General features: G+C 39.9%; 2 protein-coding genes across 5 annotated transcripts in view; both read right to left on the bottom strand.

Moving 5' to 3' along the window:
* Positions 1-2,594, bottom strand: part of LOC129774661 (furin-like protease 2) — a 698,121-nt gene extending 695,527 nt beyond the window's left edge. For 3 of the 4 annotated variants that reach the window (XM_055778483.1, XM_055778481.1, XM_055778482.1), the window contains exon 1: positions 2,331-2,594. The gene's annotated coding sequence lies outside the window, so the exon portion shown is untranslated. The remainder of the gene's footprint in view (positions 1-2,330) is intronic. The other variant, XM_055778486.1, reaches the window with a different exon arrangement.
* An 11,362-nt stretch (positions 2,595-13,956) lies between these two features.
* Positions 13,957-15,973, bottom strand: LOC129773979 (uncharacterized). The gene is made up of 2 exons (XM_055777662.1): positions 15,170-15,973; positions 13,957-14,976 (listed from the first exon to the last, which is right to left on the bottom strand). Exons 1-2 carry the CDS (start codon positions 15,971-15,973, stop codon positions 13,957-13,959), a joined length of 1,824 nt encoding a protein of 607 aa, XP_055633637.1.
* Positions 15,974-16,299: the final 326 nt, after the last annotated feature.

Raw genomic sequence — 16,299 nt, 5'->3', positions numbered from 1 at the left:
CCATATATTTTCAGAGGTAAGTTGCTTCCAATTGCGTTTCTTCAATTTTCTTCCATTATTTGCTTTCCTTGTTCTTTATTATCAAATCAAAATCATTGTTTATGAATCGCTTAAATCTCTTTTTACAAATGCTTACCGATGGAGCATATTCTTTGTAATCTTCGATAAGTAAATAATGGCTATCAGCTCCACTTTTATTTCCAAAAAATCCAATGAAACTTCCCGAAAATGGTTTTGTTTTTGACGTGGGACTACGTCTAACCGGGATATATGGTGGGTAAAAAAAATGAAAGATTTCAAATACTTATAACTCGGACATTTCTTAATAGATCGGAAAGATGTTTGCATCAATTGATAGGGAATATTTCTACGCATCTATCACAATTAATAAAATGTGACAAAGAGGTCGATTACATTTAAAAACAGTCCCTTTGGTCTCAATTACCAATAATTCAGTTTCTTTCTACCAGGTTTTCGTCTCAATCGTACCATGCCTTTTGCAGAGCTGCAAAATAGACTCTTCTGTTCGCTCCATTTGGGACTCGGTCTATCCTGAGGCCCTCGTTGCTCTTTCACCGAACTCTCAGTCTCATCCGACCAGATGACACGCTTCCAGAACTCTAGCGGCTTGTTAGTATGATTCCTTATGAAAACAAGTCGTTCTTTCCTGTTGATCTTGTTGGTCATCGGTCGCTTCGTAGCAATATAGCTCTTCAGATCACGTTCTTGCTATGCGTCATTGGATGGTGCAATCAGAAATCGTTAGATCCAACCTTTCATTTGTTGCCCGAATGGTTTTGCGTGGATCATTTTTGATCTCACGGATCATCATGTTGTCCGTTCGTGCATCACTTTCTGTGTTTTGATCCATTTTTCGGTCAAACAGCAACACTTTTAAGCAGTTGATCCTTCGGAATAATATTCGGAACTGCTCCAAGGCTTCTTCCACTTGGTCTCAAAAAGTTGACTTTATAGCTCTACCATTTATGTTTGTGAAATAAATGAAAAATATCCAATTTTTTTTGTCATATCATGTCAACTAAGATTTATGAACAAAATTTTTATTTTTAGTTTTGATTTTTTTGTTCAAATTTTGCTTAGTATTGGGAGTTGATTAACACGCTGATTAATACGTATAAAAATATCCGTAGAGTCTCTTTAAAACCGTGGCACTCAACCTGTTAATGACGGTCACTGTATGTTTGTAATTCACTTTGATAAAGTGTATTTTTCGAACTGTATTTGAATAAGCTTGTAATGGTTTGAATAGAAATGATCAAATGCACAGTTTTTTTTCCAATTCATTTATTTGTAAGGCTCAATCGCATGAGCTTTGCGGAGCCACTAATAATTCATGATTTGTTTTTACAGAATTTCAACTTAAATCTATGTTTAGTAGGTTTCGACCGATTACTCGCGGTTTACTCGAGTTTAGAGGGGCAACAATTTTTGTGGGATGGATCAGGTTAGGGATATGGATATGAGGTATCGTTGTCTCAACCGAGAGTTGCCGCACGCACTGTAGCATTGTGCATAAAGACCAGGGACGCACAGTTTTGTGAAGGTTTTTTTCTATGACCAAAGGAGGAAGGGGGTAGGGGGTGCAGGAACCAGACACTTCCTCAACGGGTGCGAAAACTTCACTGGACGCCACTGTTTAGTCTACTAATCTTACAATAATTATTCAAAATACCAAGACTTTCAAAATGACGCGATTCACACAACGTAAGTTGATAATTTGATAAGCTAGTATTTTTTAATAGCAGCAAGTGAACGATTTCTCGTGGAATTAGCGCTCTGTTGCTCACTTTTTCATTCAATGGCAGATTTGAATGTACCACAGTGATTATTTACTAAACAAACTCTTATCGCACTGAAGACATATCGCGTCCCAATTCATCTTTAATTGTACTCTCAGATTTCTTTTCCAAAGAATACCCTTCAAAACGGATTTCGCCAACAGCATCATCAGCTGTAAACAAAATTTATTCATCACTTTGCGCTGCATTCTCAACAAGATTGTTTTGATTGTAAGCAATTCAAGGTCAGTCTCACACAGAATGAGCATGAGTGACGTCACCAATCACATTGTACACAGAACGAATTCTGCTAAAATGTAAACCATCCTTCAAACGATAAACGATTGTTGTGGACATGCTTTCGTTCCGAGATCAAATATTTTTCACGATAAGAATATGTGTTAAATATGTTCTTGGATTTAGAAAGTGAATGTGCCAAAACGAACCGAATTATTGTTCCATTGAGAGCTATCTTTATTTGGTAATTTTTGTTTTTTTTTTCTCTCTCGTTAGCATGAAAACAACAATTACCTATATGTGCACCGTCAGCATGAGCAAGTCATCACAAACATTTTCACTTTTACGCTACGTTTTCATTTCGAACGACACCAAATCCGAACACAGTGAGCGATTCGTCTCGAACTTTTGTCAATTCTCCACGCGCAATTACAACGTGGAACTGGATATTGAACAATTTACGCCACGATCCAATTGGAAGCAGCCGCGCCGAAGAGGTAATTATCTGTCTATCGGTGACAGTTCTTCGTTACGGTGCAACCAAAACAAAACTGACTAACGTGAAGCTGTTATGATTTTGTTTATAGTATTTCTGCTTTACTTCCATCAAACGCACACGTACTCCACGGTGCGAAGAGGACAGCCATATGGCGCCGGCTGATTCAGTCATTCCAACCGCGTTGCTGTCATACCTGTGCTAGAAGTGGGTCTGATGCGCAAGGCGCATGCCCATGCTATGTCAAAAACGTGTTTCGGATGGAACGCGTAGCAGTGCTAGCGGTCGCCACAGCATAACAATGGCGTTGCCGAGCTTTGCGCTTAGCATTATATCTAGATCGGTTCGGTGATGTTGATCTGTGCCCTATGGTGTGAAGGCGCTGCTTTTGACACATTCTGCGCTGAACTCAATTTCATGAAGAGATTTCACAGTAATTTCTGCGAAAATTCTAGTTGATATATAATAAATGCTCCGAGATCCGGACACTTTAGCATTTACGATGATAACATCAACTACTAAAAAATGTTGCTATAGCATTGCATGACACAGTACCATTCCAACAAAATAAGAAGGCATTCATGTAAGTTATTGATTAGAGATGAAACGGATATCCGGTAACTTTCCGGTATCCGGTCTATCCGGCCAATATTTGCTATCCAGCAACTAAAGGAGCACACAAATTTGACTAATCAAAACGAGGCATATAGTGCGTTTGAACAATGCTTCACATTTCACAATTATCCGATTGTTTATCTCAAGGAAAATAATATGTAATGAATAACATGCGACAGATGCGTTCTGAATCTTTCATGTTTGGTGCCTAGATTTCCATTTTACCCCCTCTACGTGGTTGTACGTCAAAATTAACTTCTCCATATCAAATAAGTGTTCAATGTGAATGAAAAACTTTTTTTTAAATAATCTTCAGAAGCTAACCTGCTAACTGTACTTGATTGACAAATCACAAACCCAAATGTATTATATGGACATTTTATGGATAGAAATCATTAAAATAAACTCCTTCGCTTGAATGTAATTTTCAATTCCAAGGAGAACTGGCAGATTATTTTCCAGCAATGATTAGATATTTCCACTGGAAGCCCACCAGTCGTTAATACTAACTCGATAACCACCTGTTAATAGTACTTGATTGAAAAATATTTGGTCACAGTGTTACATGGATAGAAAACATTCAAATAAACTCTTTCACATGAATATATTTTTAAATTCCCAGAGGAACTGGCAGATTATTTTCCAGAAATGATTAGATCTTTCCGAAACTTTCTCGATGCTGAATGGCATCCAAACGCAAAGAATTCCGCGCGTGTATGTGTGTGTAGCGATGTCTTCCCGGGGAACCGTTTGTGGCATCACTCTCCTCCTGATGGATTCCCTTCTGGCCTAGGGTGCACAAACAGGCTTTTGGTGACACCGTTCATCCGCGCTTTCATGATAAACGAAAAGCTTCACCACAACAACGACAACATGCTCCAATCGCTGTTCAATTAGAACTGAGTGGATTTCCGAGCGGCGCTCGCTTATATACCGATTGGTGATTTCAATAGCCTGTGTTGAAAGCCATTTTAAGACTATTGAAACAAGTTTTTGGATCAAAAAGTAACAAGTATAGAACGCGTAGAAATTTTATCTTTCGAATGAAGTGTTTATCATACCATTTCGTTCAGTTGTTTAGGAGCTATTAACGCTCAAAATCTCGGTCTCCGGCGTAACGCTTTCGTTTTCGAAACTTTGATTTTACACCCCGATATAGAAATGAAAGACGTAGTCGTACGTCAAAAATGTCTCTGAAGATAATTTTATATTATTAGGCTGTCAAAAAAGTCCTGCGGTATTTTTTTGAATTTTCATTTGTTCATAAAATTAGTTACAATCATCTGTTTTAAGTCAAATATGCGCTGTTTTGTTCGATGACTTGTTCCCAAAGAGATGCCAACTTCATAATACCCCTGTTATAGAAGATCGCTTCCTTATTGGCAAAAAACTCGGATAGCCAATTTTCACAGGCCTCTTTTGTGGCTAACTTCTGACTACCTAGCTCGTTCGCCATGGACAAAAACAGATGGTAGTCACTTGGTGCAAGGTCCGGACTATACGGCGGATGCAAAAGAACCTCCCATCCGAGCTCCCGGAGCTTCTGGCGCGTCACCAAAGAAGTGTGTGGCCTGGGGTTGTCCTGATGGAAGACAATGCGGCCTCTGTTTATCAAAGATGGCCTCTTCTTCATGAGTGCTACCTTGAAGCGGTCCAGTTGTTGGCAGTACAGGTCCGAATTGAGCGTTTGGCCATAGGGAAGCAGCTCATAATAGATTATTCCTTGGCAATCCCACCAAACACACAGCAGAACCTTCTTGGCCATCGTCTGAACCGCTTCAGCGGGCTTCGACCACGACCGTTTGCGCTTCACGTTGTCGTAAGAGACCCACTTTTCATCGCCAGTCACCATCCGCTTCAGAAACGGGTCGATTTTGTTGCGATTCAGCAGCGATTCACATGCGTCGATACGGTCAAAGATGTTTTTTTGCGTCAACGTGTGTGGCACCCATACATCGAGCTTCTTTGTGAATCCAAGCTTCTTCAAATGGTTAATAACGGTTTGATGACTTATCCCCAGCTTTTGGCCGATGCTACGGCTGCTACTATGCCGGTCTTTCTCGGCTAATTCAGCGATTTTGTCGCAATTTTCGACGGCAGGTCTTCCGGAGCGTGGCGCATCTTCGACAACCTTTACACCAGAACGAAAACGTTGACGGTGGAAATGGAAACTGTATCGGGTCCATAAACTGCACAAATTTTATTGGCAGCTTGAGATGCATTTTTGCCTTTGTCATAGTAGTACTGTAAAATATGTCGGATTTTCTCTTTATTTTGCTCCATATTTGCGACACTAGAACTCACGAACGACTCAACCAAACAAAACACTGTCAAGCACTATATTATAGCGCGCAAAAATACCTTTCCAACAAGCTATAGTATGACTCGATACAATGAATACAACTAGAACTACGCGCTTACAACGACACCTCGCGGAAATACCGCAGGACTTTTTTGACAGCCTAATATAACAATAAGTTTTAGTGGAATACTAATTTCGTATCCAGATGTCGACATTGTTGTTCTCTTCGAAAAAAAGACCCGAAAACATGTTACAACTGCATGAAATGTAAAGAATATGTTCGTCTCAAGCATGCAATTATGGTGTGTTCTGATTCTTACACCAATGAAACCTAAATCGATTAATACGTTTATATGTTATTTCATAGCTCTAGAAACATTCATGTTAATAACAGTAACATGTTAGTAACAGTAAGTACATTCATGTTAATAACAGTTAATAAAGTCACAGGAAGGTTGTGTCCGAGACACGACCGCGTAGTTGATGTAGGATTCCGTTAATCTATCTGTTGATGTTGGATATGTTTGAAGAATAACATCGGTAAACTCTTTGATAATGATTTGGTGGACCTGAAAAAGGCCGTTTTGTTTAGTTGTTTGGTATTATTTGTTCACTTCACCAGTGTTTACCATTTACCGATGATGATTGAAGGATGGTAAGCAGTCGTTGGATGGTGCGTACCAGATAAAAGATACCGAAGTGGAACGAGATATGATGAAAACCGCCCTCTGTGATCCTAGACGAGATGCCTCCTGTGTTATGTATGGATGAAATAAAGAAAAAAAAACCCAACAATGTAATAGAGGATAATTACCAATTCCGAACATAATTATCAATTTTTCTCATCAATAAAAACATGTTACTTTAATATAGAGAAAACATATTTGAAATGGAAAAGGTGAATTGCTTTTATATTTTTTTATTTTCTGTGTGTTATTCAACCCAATGCGGATTTTGATTGGACTAACAGCAACTAATACTAAATGTAGAGCATATAGGAAATCACTTTTTCTAATATTTCTTCACTTTTCCAATTTTTCTCGCCGCATGAACTTTCCTTGAGTGAAAATGAACACAACAAAACAGGCAGCTTAAACCAAACGATCCGTTCTCGAGCGGGAACAACCTTGGATTTTATTTATTAAAATTGAAATAAATCGTTTCATATTTCAAGTCATTTTTAACACAACTGCTACCATATACAATTTTACACTTCACTTTTGTGAAATTTTTCACTATACACGATCGGTCATTGATATGAAATTTCACGAAGCAACCAACATTAAAGTTCCAAATTTAAATTTTATTTATCACTCACCTTACTTGCTGATCAGAATCGATATATAATAATAAAATAAAATCTCAAATCATTGTCACACACTCACATAACACTCAAGCGACGGTATGAAAAAATCGTCATCAGTGGTCACTGACCACTATCCGAGAACAATTCTACAAAAGTGCTGTGCCGAAAAACAATAGGCACAAGAAACTATAAATTACGCATGTAATTTATACTCAGTTTTTCTTTCGCCAATAAATCATCATACGATATACAGGGTTTTCCAACATTAAATTCCGAAAGTAAATTGAAATAAAACACACCTAGAATTCGAATTTCGATGAAACTTTTATTTCAAATTAAAGTTTGGTTTATGCCATTATGTGTGAAATACAACATCATTCAAATGTCCACCTAGGGCTTCCTCGCACACCTTGATCCGGAACAGGTAATTTTCGATGACTTTTCGGCACATATGGGGCGGTATCTCGGTCATAACTTCACGAATGTTGTCTTTCAAATGTTCATGAGTTTGCAATATGGCCATGTTCAGTCGTGTTGTGTGGCACGTGGCGCCGTGGCGTTAACATGCGGCCATAGCGCTCACCATTCACAGTTACCGTCTCGCCGTCCTCATTTTCAAAGAAAAACGGCCCGATGACTCCACCAGACCATAATGCGCACCAAACAGTGACTTTTGTTTGTTTGTTTGTTTGTTTGTTTGTTTGTTTATTGTCCAGTAGCGTAAGATACAAATCTTTTAAAAATTACTACTTCCGATTTATGAATGGTTTGAGTACATTATTGCCTAACCTATTCGTTGATTGATTTTAAAAATAATTAAATTAATTTACACGGTTCCAAAAACTGATACAGCCACTCTTGAAAATTGCTTCTGACGAGGATCGTTTCACAACGGGTGGTAAAGAGTTCCAATTGACCACACCCCTAACGAACAATGAATTTGCGAATGCAATGGCCTCTCAACAATCACGTGTGGATTTTCTGAGCCCCATATACGGAAATTTTGGGTGTTAACATAGCCATCGAGCTCGAAATGTGCCTCATCGCTGAAGAAAATTTGATGCGAAAATTCAGCATTTTACTGCTGTTGTTCGTTCACCCAATCGACGTATGCCCGACGCATTCCATGGTCACCGCGCTCTAATTTTTGTACCAGTTGGACTTTATATGGATAGGTGCAAGTCCAAATTCAAAATTCGCCACAATGATGTGTTTGACAAGCCCAATTGCTGAGCACGCCGTGGAAACGAAACATTCAGGTCATCCTCCACACTGGCAGCAACAGCAGCAATTCGGCAGAACGCATATTACGATGATGCACAGGTTTCACAATATTCGCTACGGATCCAGTTTGTTCGAATTTACGCACTACATTAACGATTGTGTGCTATCCGTCCGTAATGCTCGAAAAACATTTGCCGGTTTTTCATCATTTTTATAGTATAATTTAACAAAATTAACACGTTGTGCGATGCTAAAACGATCCATATTGTAAAATGGCAGACATTCAACAAACGATATGACGCTTTGGATGACAGCTATGTCAAACGGTTGTCAGCGCAGGGCTGTGAAAGTATACCCGAAATGGAAAACCCTGTACAAGTGTTTTTTCATTCGGTGTGATTTCACAGAGTTCTTCTATTCGCCTCGTCGTCTTAGTCGGCTGTTAAGCTCACGCGTTTCATCCACAAAAGAATCCGTTTCCGCTTAAGTGACGCGCGTACAATTGTACATTTCGGCGCGTTTCTGGTGCTGCGTATTGCAGTGAAGAAAGTCCTTCGAAACCGGACTACAGTGTTTGCTTTAATTTCGTGCACTTGCAATATAAAAATGCCCCCGACTTGCATATATTTGGAATGCTGATTTCCCCCGGGTACCTTGGTTTTGATATCTCTGTTAAGGAACACATTTCGGTAGGAACAAAAGTTCCCCCTACTTTCATGTATTTGCAATGCCGGTTTCCCCCAGGCAGCTTGGTTTCAATGTCTCTGTTAGGGGCCCGCCGCATGTGTCGTCAATTTGACCAATCAGAAGCGGGTATTTCCGTTAGAATAGGGGTTGAGATTTTTCAATTGTTTGATAATTAGTTTCATGACATTGACGCTTTTTAAATTGAAGAAAACAATATTTCTTCAATTTAAGAATTGTTATGAAGTACCGGAATCGATTGACGCAAACATTTCATCAATCTATCATGAAATGACTGAGCAATAAGCGTTTGAAATTGGACAATTTTCACGATGTGCTTGATTTTCGATTTTCAATTTGTACCCCAGATGTTCCCGAAAGACGTAATCCTACGTCAAAAGTCGGATTTCGTTGTTTGTATTGGTGTATCGAAAATTACACTATTTTGAGAATGCAGAACTAGATGACTTTTGAAATTGATTGAATTTGACGAAAACATATTTTCTGGAGTTTTTTCATTCAATTATCGCAAGAAATTTCTATACTCTAATAAGATTTTCTGTCGGGCTGTTTTCATTTCAAGAACTCCTAAATAATCTGACTTGAACCACAAACCATTTTTTTAATTGTTTAGCTCTACTTGGAATGCGCTATGCGCTAAAAACGATTGCAGTCAATGCTCATTTCAGCTGCTTTGCAATAGAAGAAACGTGCTCAGAACTTTTCTCTGTTATATTATCCAGATAAATGTCAATGGTTGAACAAAAGCTGCAATTAGTTCCAAATAATCTTTTATTCAACGTATAACTCAGTATAACGTCTCAATAAACAGTCAATGTTATTGTTCGACCATTAGTGAACTAAATAGTTTTATTACAGCTAATAATTGGTCGTGTCGGTCGGGCAGAGTGTTAATATTAGAATAAAGCCAATATTTCGCGCTTCAATTGCGTCTGTTCAGCTTTTTGATGAATTGTTGAACAAACGAATATAGAAGCACTCTCTAAACTGTCCAGGTAATCGAAATATGAAAGGGTGGTCAAAATTTTCAATTTGACTTGAATAATCTTTTATACAACATATAGTGCATTCGGCTGACTAGTTCAATAATATCTATCGATTGTATACCCATCTACGAAACACTTGCATGGGAATAGGATAACACTGATCGTTACTGGAATAACGTAGTTTATATCGGAGAACGTCCGATTAGAATTTAGTGATTATATCAAAGTCCACCCTAAATAGTGTCATCCATAACACCTTGTATTTTTCAATAAAGGATAATCTTTGGATTGTCACTCAAAAAAGGATTTGAGCGAATTGCACCAGCTTTCTGAGAACCTGAATCCTGCCAAGGATGGTCAACATTTAAATGAGGCATTTATTACAGACTGCCGAACGAGAATCCATTGCAAATAAGGAGCTGCTTCAGGAGTCGGCTATGCATAACTCTTAATTTGTAGGCTATTGGCGATCTGTTTTCTTTGAAATGTGTATTGTAAAAATTATACCCCCAGGTTTTTTTACGCGGTTTTTTTTACGCAGTTTTTTTTGTGTGGTTTTTTAACGAGGTTTTTTTTACGCGGATTTTCTAATTAACGCGGTTTTTTTCACGCGGCGTGTACACATCACAAAGGAATCTTCTAGCAATAGCAGATGTCCTCATTCGTGAGGAAAACCGAACTATAGCTACCAGTAACCAACGAAATTGCAGGAAAAAAACTACGCGTTTTCGGATGCGAGTAACAATCATCTTTTTACTTCCGTTCTACGTAAGGATAGGTCCATTTGATATCTATCATTAGGTGACATGGTTTTTTACGCGGATTTTCCAATTAACGCGGTTTTTTTTAAAGGGGTACGTATCCCCCACGTGAAAAAAAACCTGGGTGTACTACAAACAATCACAGTCCTACGTCAAGTTACCGTCCGTGCCCCTAGCAGTGTGTTAGAATATCAACAAATATTCACGAGTAACGAATATGATTTTATTTCAGTGTAAATGACTTTTTTTTCAGCTCGAAACACACTGCCCTCATTATATTGATGACAATAACAAACGAGTTCATTTTGTTCATATCGCTGATGCATGAACAAATTTGCTATAATGAATGAATGCGGCATTGAGTGGGGTTCATAACTTCGCTGTTATTTATACTTTGAATCAAAAGCAACTAATTGATATTTCTCACATTTGAAACGATATTCGTTCTGACATTGATTTTGAGCCAAAATTCAAAAATAAAATAAAATTAGTCAGGCTGGATCATTTAGAGAACAAAAACGCCAGAGCTCGATGAAACGATCTTTGCAAGAAATCGCGCAGGATTTTGTTTGGCGAGACGGTAACAACGGCATTGCGAACGATCCCTAAACACTGTATTACAATTGAATAACAATTGCTCCTAGACTCGATGGTCAAATGGATTACAACATATCATAATCTTCTTGTTGCCTGCGTTGATTTGGAAGGACTTAAGCATCAGTACAATCCGACCTACATAAAAACCAGCCGTACACAGCTACCTCTGGTTAAAAGTAAACAACAGCTGATATTCATTTGGCTAAAATGAAATTCTGTTCTGGCATTCTGAATAATCAAGATGAAAATGACATTGGGTGGAAAAATAAACATCAAAACATATTGATCAACAAAAGTTCATTTGCTCATATTCACTGGTTGCTTGGAACTGTCATTTTGATTTTCGTTTGGAGTATATAGGTTTTCGATGCAACCTAGCCCGAAAATATATGCTATTGAGCTAAACGAAGATGAATTTTTTCAACACTGGCCCCTAGGCCCCTACCAATCTAATCTTGTTCTTATCTTCTAGTTTTACATCACACAATATTTTATTTTTCAACTAAGATTGCTGCAGTACCCGTTAGATTTTTAATGTTATTCAAAATTCGAACCGTCACAACATGCAAACCTATCCATTTTTATTTGGAAGGGCATGACTCTGGTCTCATAGGGCATATTTCGCTGAAGACTCTGAATGGATGAATGTTACGGTTCTGTTCCAGTTCTATGTCAAAATTTCATCTTATCGAAGATTGTTTCTTGTTTGTTTATTTATTACCAACAGGCTAGAAACCCCAATGGTAGTCTTAGTATCTAAATTGACTTTACATAAATATTGCATTAAATTACAAAATTACATTAAAAATTTGCATTGCCTAGTAAGTTGTCCAAAGTCAAGGTCTAAAAAACATTAAAAATTTACGCTTAATACAAATACGGGACAGGTTAAAGTCAAACATAGAGAATAAACGGTTGAAAATGCGCAGCAGACCTGTAACAGCACCGTAAGCACCGTAGTTAGTTCGCCGGGTGGGAAACCAGAGAAGTGCAGCATTCCGAAGCTGCCTTGGCCGAGCCAGAAGATTGATCCTTTGGAGAATGGCAGGACAGTCGATTCGTGAGGTTAAAACGTCAGATATCACCATGGCTCGGGCAGTGTTCCGACGCACTTCCAGAGTGTCTAAATTGATTAGCTGACAACGGCTTTCATAGCTGGGAAGGCTATACGGATCTCGCCACGGCAGTAGACGCAAAGCGAAACGGATAAACCGTCGTTGCACGTTTTCAATGCGGTACACACTGTTCTGGTAGTAATCGATGTTTCGTCGATGAATATTATTTCAATTTGCATTGTGGACACGCGTATTCTAAAGCTAAGAGCTAGAGAATATATTAAAGAAGTATTATTTTTTACTGCGGTATTCCTCTTGGAACATTGGAGCCATTGAATATGAAGATAATGTAATATATCACAATCATGATAATTATTCTAATGTGTGTTCAACACTATTCCATCTAAAAAATAACAAAAACCAAATAATAACACAGCCATACCAACATTCATCGAGCAAACACTGCACAACACAAATGAATCCAACTGCGGCAACGCTTTGAGTATCACCAGTATCATGGATGATTGAAATTTCCGTTCTAAGTTCTATCTGGTTTTTCCCTGTGGGAGATACCAATCATTCCGAATCGCTTTATCGTTGATGTGTACCGTTTTCCCTCTAACCAATATAAAACTTTACTCTTTCGGGGGCGACAGAGAAATTGTTTCATCCAATAAAAGCAATACATACGTTCGGGGTTTTGCATCTGTCGAAGGAAAAAAATCACTAAAAGAGGTATCACGAAAAAAAACTATGAGAACGTATAGAAATTGAGTTAGTGAAACAGTGCAACAGTTTACTTCCTCCTATGAGGGCGAAACCTCTCGTGTGGTTGATATGAGAGTGGGCGGATTGGTGGAATCCTTGAACACGGTGAAATTTTCATCAGACACAAATCACTGGCGCACACAACGAACGAAACGAAAGGGCCCCCAACTTGCTCAAGTGCCAAAATCGAATCTGTTTGGATCGGTTTGGATAAGATTCGATGCTCGAGCAACGGGAACCGAACTCGTCGAATATCCTAGCCGCCAGCTTGATGTAAGCTGCAGGCTGCCAGGAGAAAAAGTGTAATATTTGTTTTGCAATTTTCCGTTTGCGCTCGTTACCCCATCACAACGTCTGTTTTTTCGTCACTTGAAAATTGCTGCCATCAAATTTTATTGAAGATTACTTTCGCACACACTTTTTTTTGCTCGCTCTCGTCATGTTTTCAACGGTGGCGGCGAAAGCATTCGAAACAGCCAATGGTAGCACATATTGGCGAAAGTTTTCACGCTGTCGTGGCGATGCTTCGGAGGGGAGCCAAATTTGCTCGCGCTCACGCCCACGACTCCTTTACTTCTTACGGAGCTGTTTTTATCACACTCTTGGCTTGACGACGAGAAGCTCGTTTCGTTTTTTTTATGCGCTCACATTGGTTCTAGCTCATTTGTGGCGAATGGGAGAAACTATAAATGGTGTGTCGGTTGAGGTATGAGTATGGTTCAGGACGGCCGGGGTGGGTTTATTTTACGTCTTCCAAATGCGATGCACATCAGCCGAAATTATAACCAATTTTATTCTTGGAAACTTGTTGAAAGTTTTTATTTTTATCTACCGAATGAGGTAGAGTTTAAACATGATTGAAAAAGAAACATTGACTATTGAATCGTCGTTCAATTGAACTATGCCTTAATATTGGAGATGAGAAAAGTTCATCCATGAAAATGCTTGTAACATGCTTGGTTGGTTCAGGTCAATCACGGAGAGCAACTACAAATTGTACAGTCTACCCATGCTCAAGCTCAAGCTCAAGCTCCATGAAAATGCTTTTAACATGCTTGTTTCGTCACTTGCCAAGACTCAGCAGCCAGGATGTTGCCAAGACTGGTTAGATAGCGATATAGTTGTTGGTGATAGTGGGATCAGGTGAAGTATTTATGGATGTGTCATCCGCGAACAGCGACAATATTCCTCCATCAGGGAGAGTTGGAATGACAGATGTAAATAGGTTGAATAAAATGGGTCCAAGAATACTTCCTTGTGGTACACCCGAGCTAGTGTAAAAAGCATCGGAGTTGGAGCCGTTGAGAGAGACTCGGAATGTCCTGTCTAGTAGATAGCTCTGAATGATTTTCACGAGGAAAATTGGAAGACCGTATCGTTGCAGCTTATAGACCAAGCCATCATGCCAGACATTTTCGAACGCTTTTTCCACGTCGAACAATGCCATTGCTGATGTTTTAGAGACAGACTTGTTCCGTCTGAGAATGTTGGTGACTCGGATCAGCTGATGAATAGTCGATCGACCCTTCCTAAAACTGAACTGCTCATCGATCAAAATGTTATTCCCTTCGGCAGATATCAAAAGACGCTGGTATATTGCTTTTTCAAACAGCTTTGATAACCCCGAAAGAAGGCTGATAGGTCTGTAACTAGAAGGGGACGTGGGATCCTTCCCAGGTTTCCGGATGGGAATGACTTTGGCTGACTTCCAACATGAGGGGAAATAGCCAAGTCGGAGACGTTGGTTGAAGATCAATGCCAGATGATTGAAAAAACTGGGACTCAAATGTTTGAGCTCCAGATTCAGGATGTTGTCGAAACCTGGGGCCTTCATGTTTTTGGATGATTTGATATAGGTCAACAGTTCGTCAGCTGAAATTTCCGATTCTTCGGGAAAAACGTTCGGAATCGTTTGGAGGATGGTAGAACTTTCACCAATAGTCGCCTCATGCGGGCTGATCATGTGTTGTCCCAGATTATGAGAGTTAACAAAATGTTGACCTATTTCAGCAGCCTTCTCTGTGGGGGTTATCAGTAGAATGTTTGAATCAGTCGGGCGATGCAGTGGAATCAGTGGTGGAATGGGTTGAGGATTTCGTGATCTTCCAGAACGGCTTAGCACAATCTGGGAGAGAGCGGATTAAATTATTGAAATTTTCATTGCGAAGATCCACCATCCTGGCTTGGATAATTTTTGTAAAGCGGTTGCAATGTGTTTTTAAGTTGGGTTAACCAGTACGCTGGTACTGCCGCCTAATAGCATTACGGAGACGAATGAGGTCTTTGGTATTTCTATCGAGGTTCAGAGTATTACTCACTTGCCTGGATGATGGAATATTGTTCTCCCTTGAGCGGGAAATCATCTCGTTAATACGATGAAGACACTGGTCCATGTCATCAGTTGTCTCCGGCTGGGCTTCGTAATCGATGGACTCATCAACGCACTGCCGAAACCGCACCCAATCAGCATGATGGTAGTTTCGTCTGGATACTTGGAACCTATGGATAGTGGAGCCAACCTCAGCCACCACCGGATAGTGGTCCGAGCTGAGAACCTGGTAGACGACGGGATTCGATATGTTTGCCATGTTGATGAGGAAAAAATCGATGGTTGAATGAGCACCGGATCGGCTCAACCGGGTGGGAGAGTCCGGGCTCAAGATGGTGTACTGCGCCGCCTGCAGATCTTCAGCGAGCACAGTTCCGTTCTGGTTACGCCGACTGTTGCCCCAGGCTTGGTGCTTGGCATTCAGGTCGCCGGCAATAATGAAGTTTTCCCTCCTGCGAGTGAGCTTCACGATGTCACGTTTCAAGGTTGCTGTCGAGCCATCTCTTACATTCGTTTGCCGCGGATAATAGGCCGCGATAAAGGTGATTGGGCCAACAGAAGTGGAAACGTCCACCCCTAAAGCTTCAATGGTCCTCAGTTGAAAACATGGTAGTAACTTACAGCGAATATTCCTTCTCAAAATAACAGCCACTCCTCCACCCCTAGAGTCCGTTCGATCAAGCCTAAGGAGCCAGAAATCAGGAAGGTACATGTTGACTTCAGGCTTTAGATGAGTTTCTGTGACGATGGCGATGTCGATGTTCTGCTCGTTGAGAAAACCAATGAACTCCATGCTCTTGCTCTTGAGCGAGCAAGCGTTCCAATTTGCTATTCAGAGGTTTTTACGGTCCATATTTGTCGATGAGAGCAACGGCCGCTTGCAGCTGTTCAGATCGTGTTTTGCAGTTTCGCAAGATATTTATTACCTCCGCCAACAGAGTGACGAGTTCTTGAGAGGTGAACGGGGAATCGTCAGTCTCTCCGGACACAACTGGAGTGGAACGATCTTGATTCCAGGAAAGTCCTGGGGACGACGAGGATGATGCGATGGTTTTTTTTCCCAAAATATATATTTTATTAAGGCACATGTGGCGTTAGCCTGACAGGGCCGGGAGTCCA

The sequence above is a fragment of the Toxorhynchites rutilus genome, chromosome 3 (genome assembly GCF_029784135.1).
Source record: "Toxorhynchites rutilus septentrionalis strain SRP chromosome 3, ASM2978413v1, whole genome shotgun sequence".
NCBI classification, from domain to species: domain Eukaryota; kingdom Metazoa; phylum Arthropoda; class Insecta; order Diptera; family Culicidae; genus Toxorhynchites; species Toxorhynchites rutilus.
This window is presented reverse-complemented; position numbering and strand designations above follow the sequence as displayed.

Bases quoted from the DNA above. Each gene is read 5' to 3' on its own strand.
- LOC129773979 (XM_055777662.1), bottom strand. From the start codon at position 15,973: ATGGAGTTCATTGGTTTTCTCAACGAGCAGAACATCGACATCGCCATC. The intron at 14,977-15,169 runs GTGAGTAATACT...GCTCTCTCCCAG, and splicing joins ATATTCCATCATCCAGGCAA to ATTGTGCTAAGCCGTTCTGG.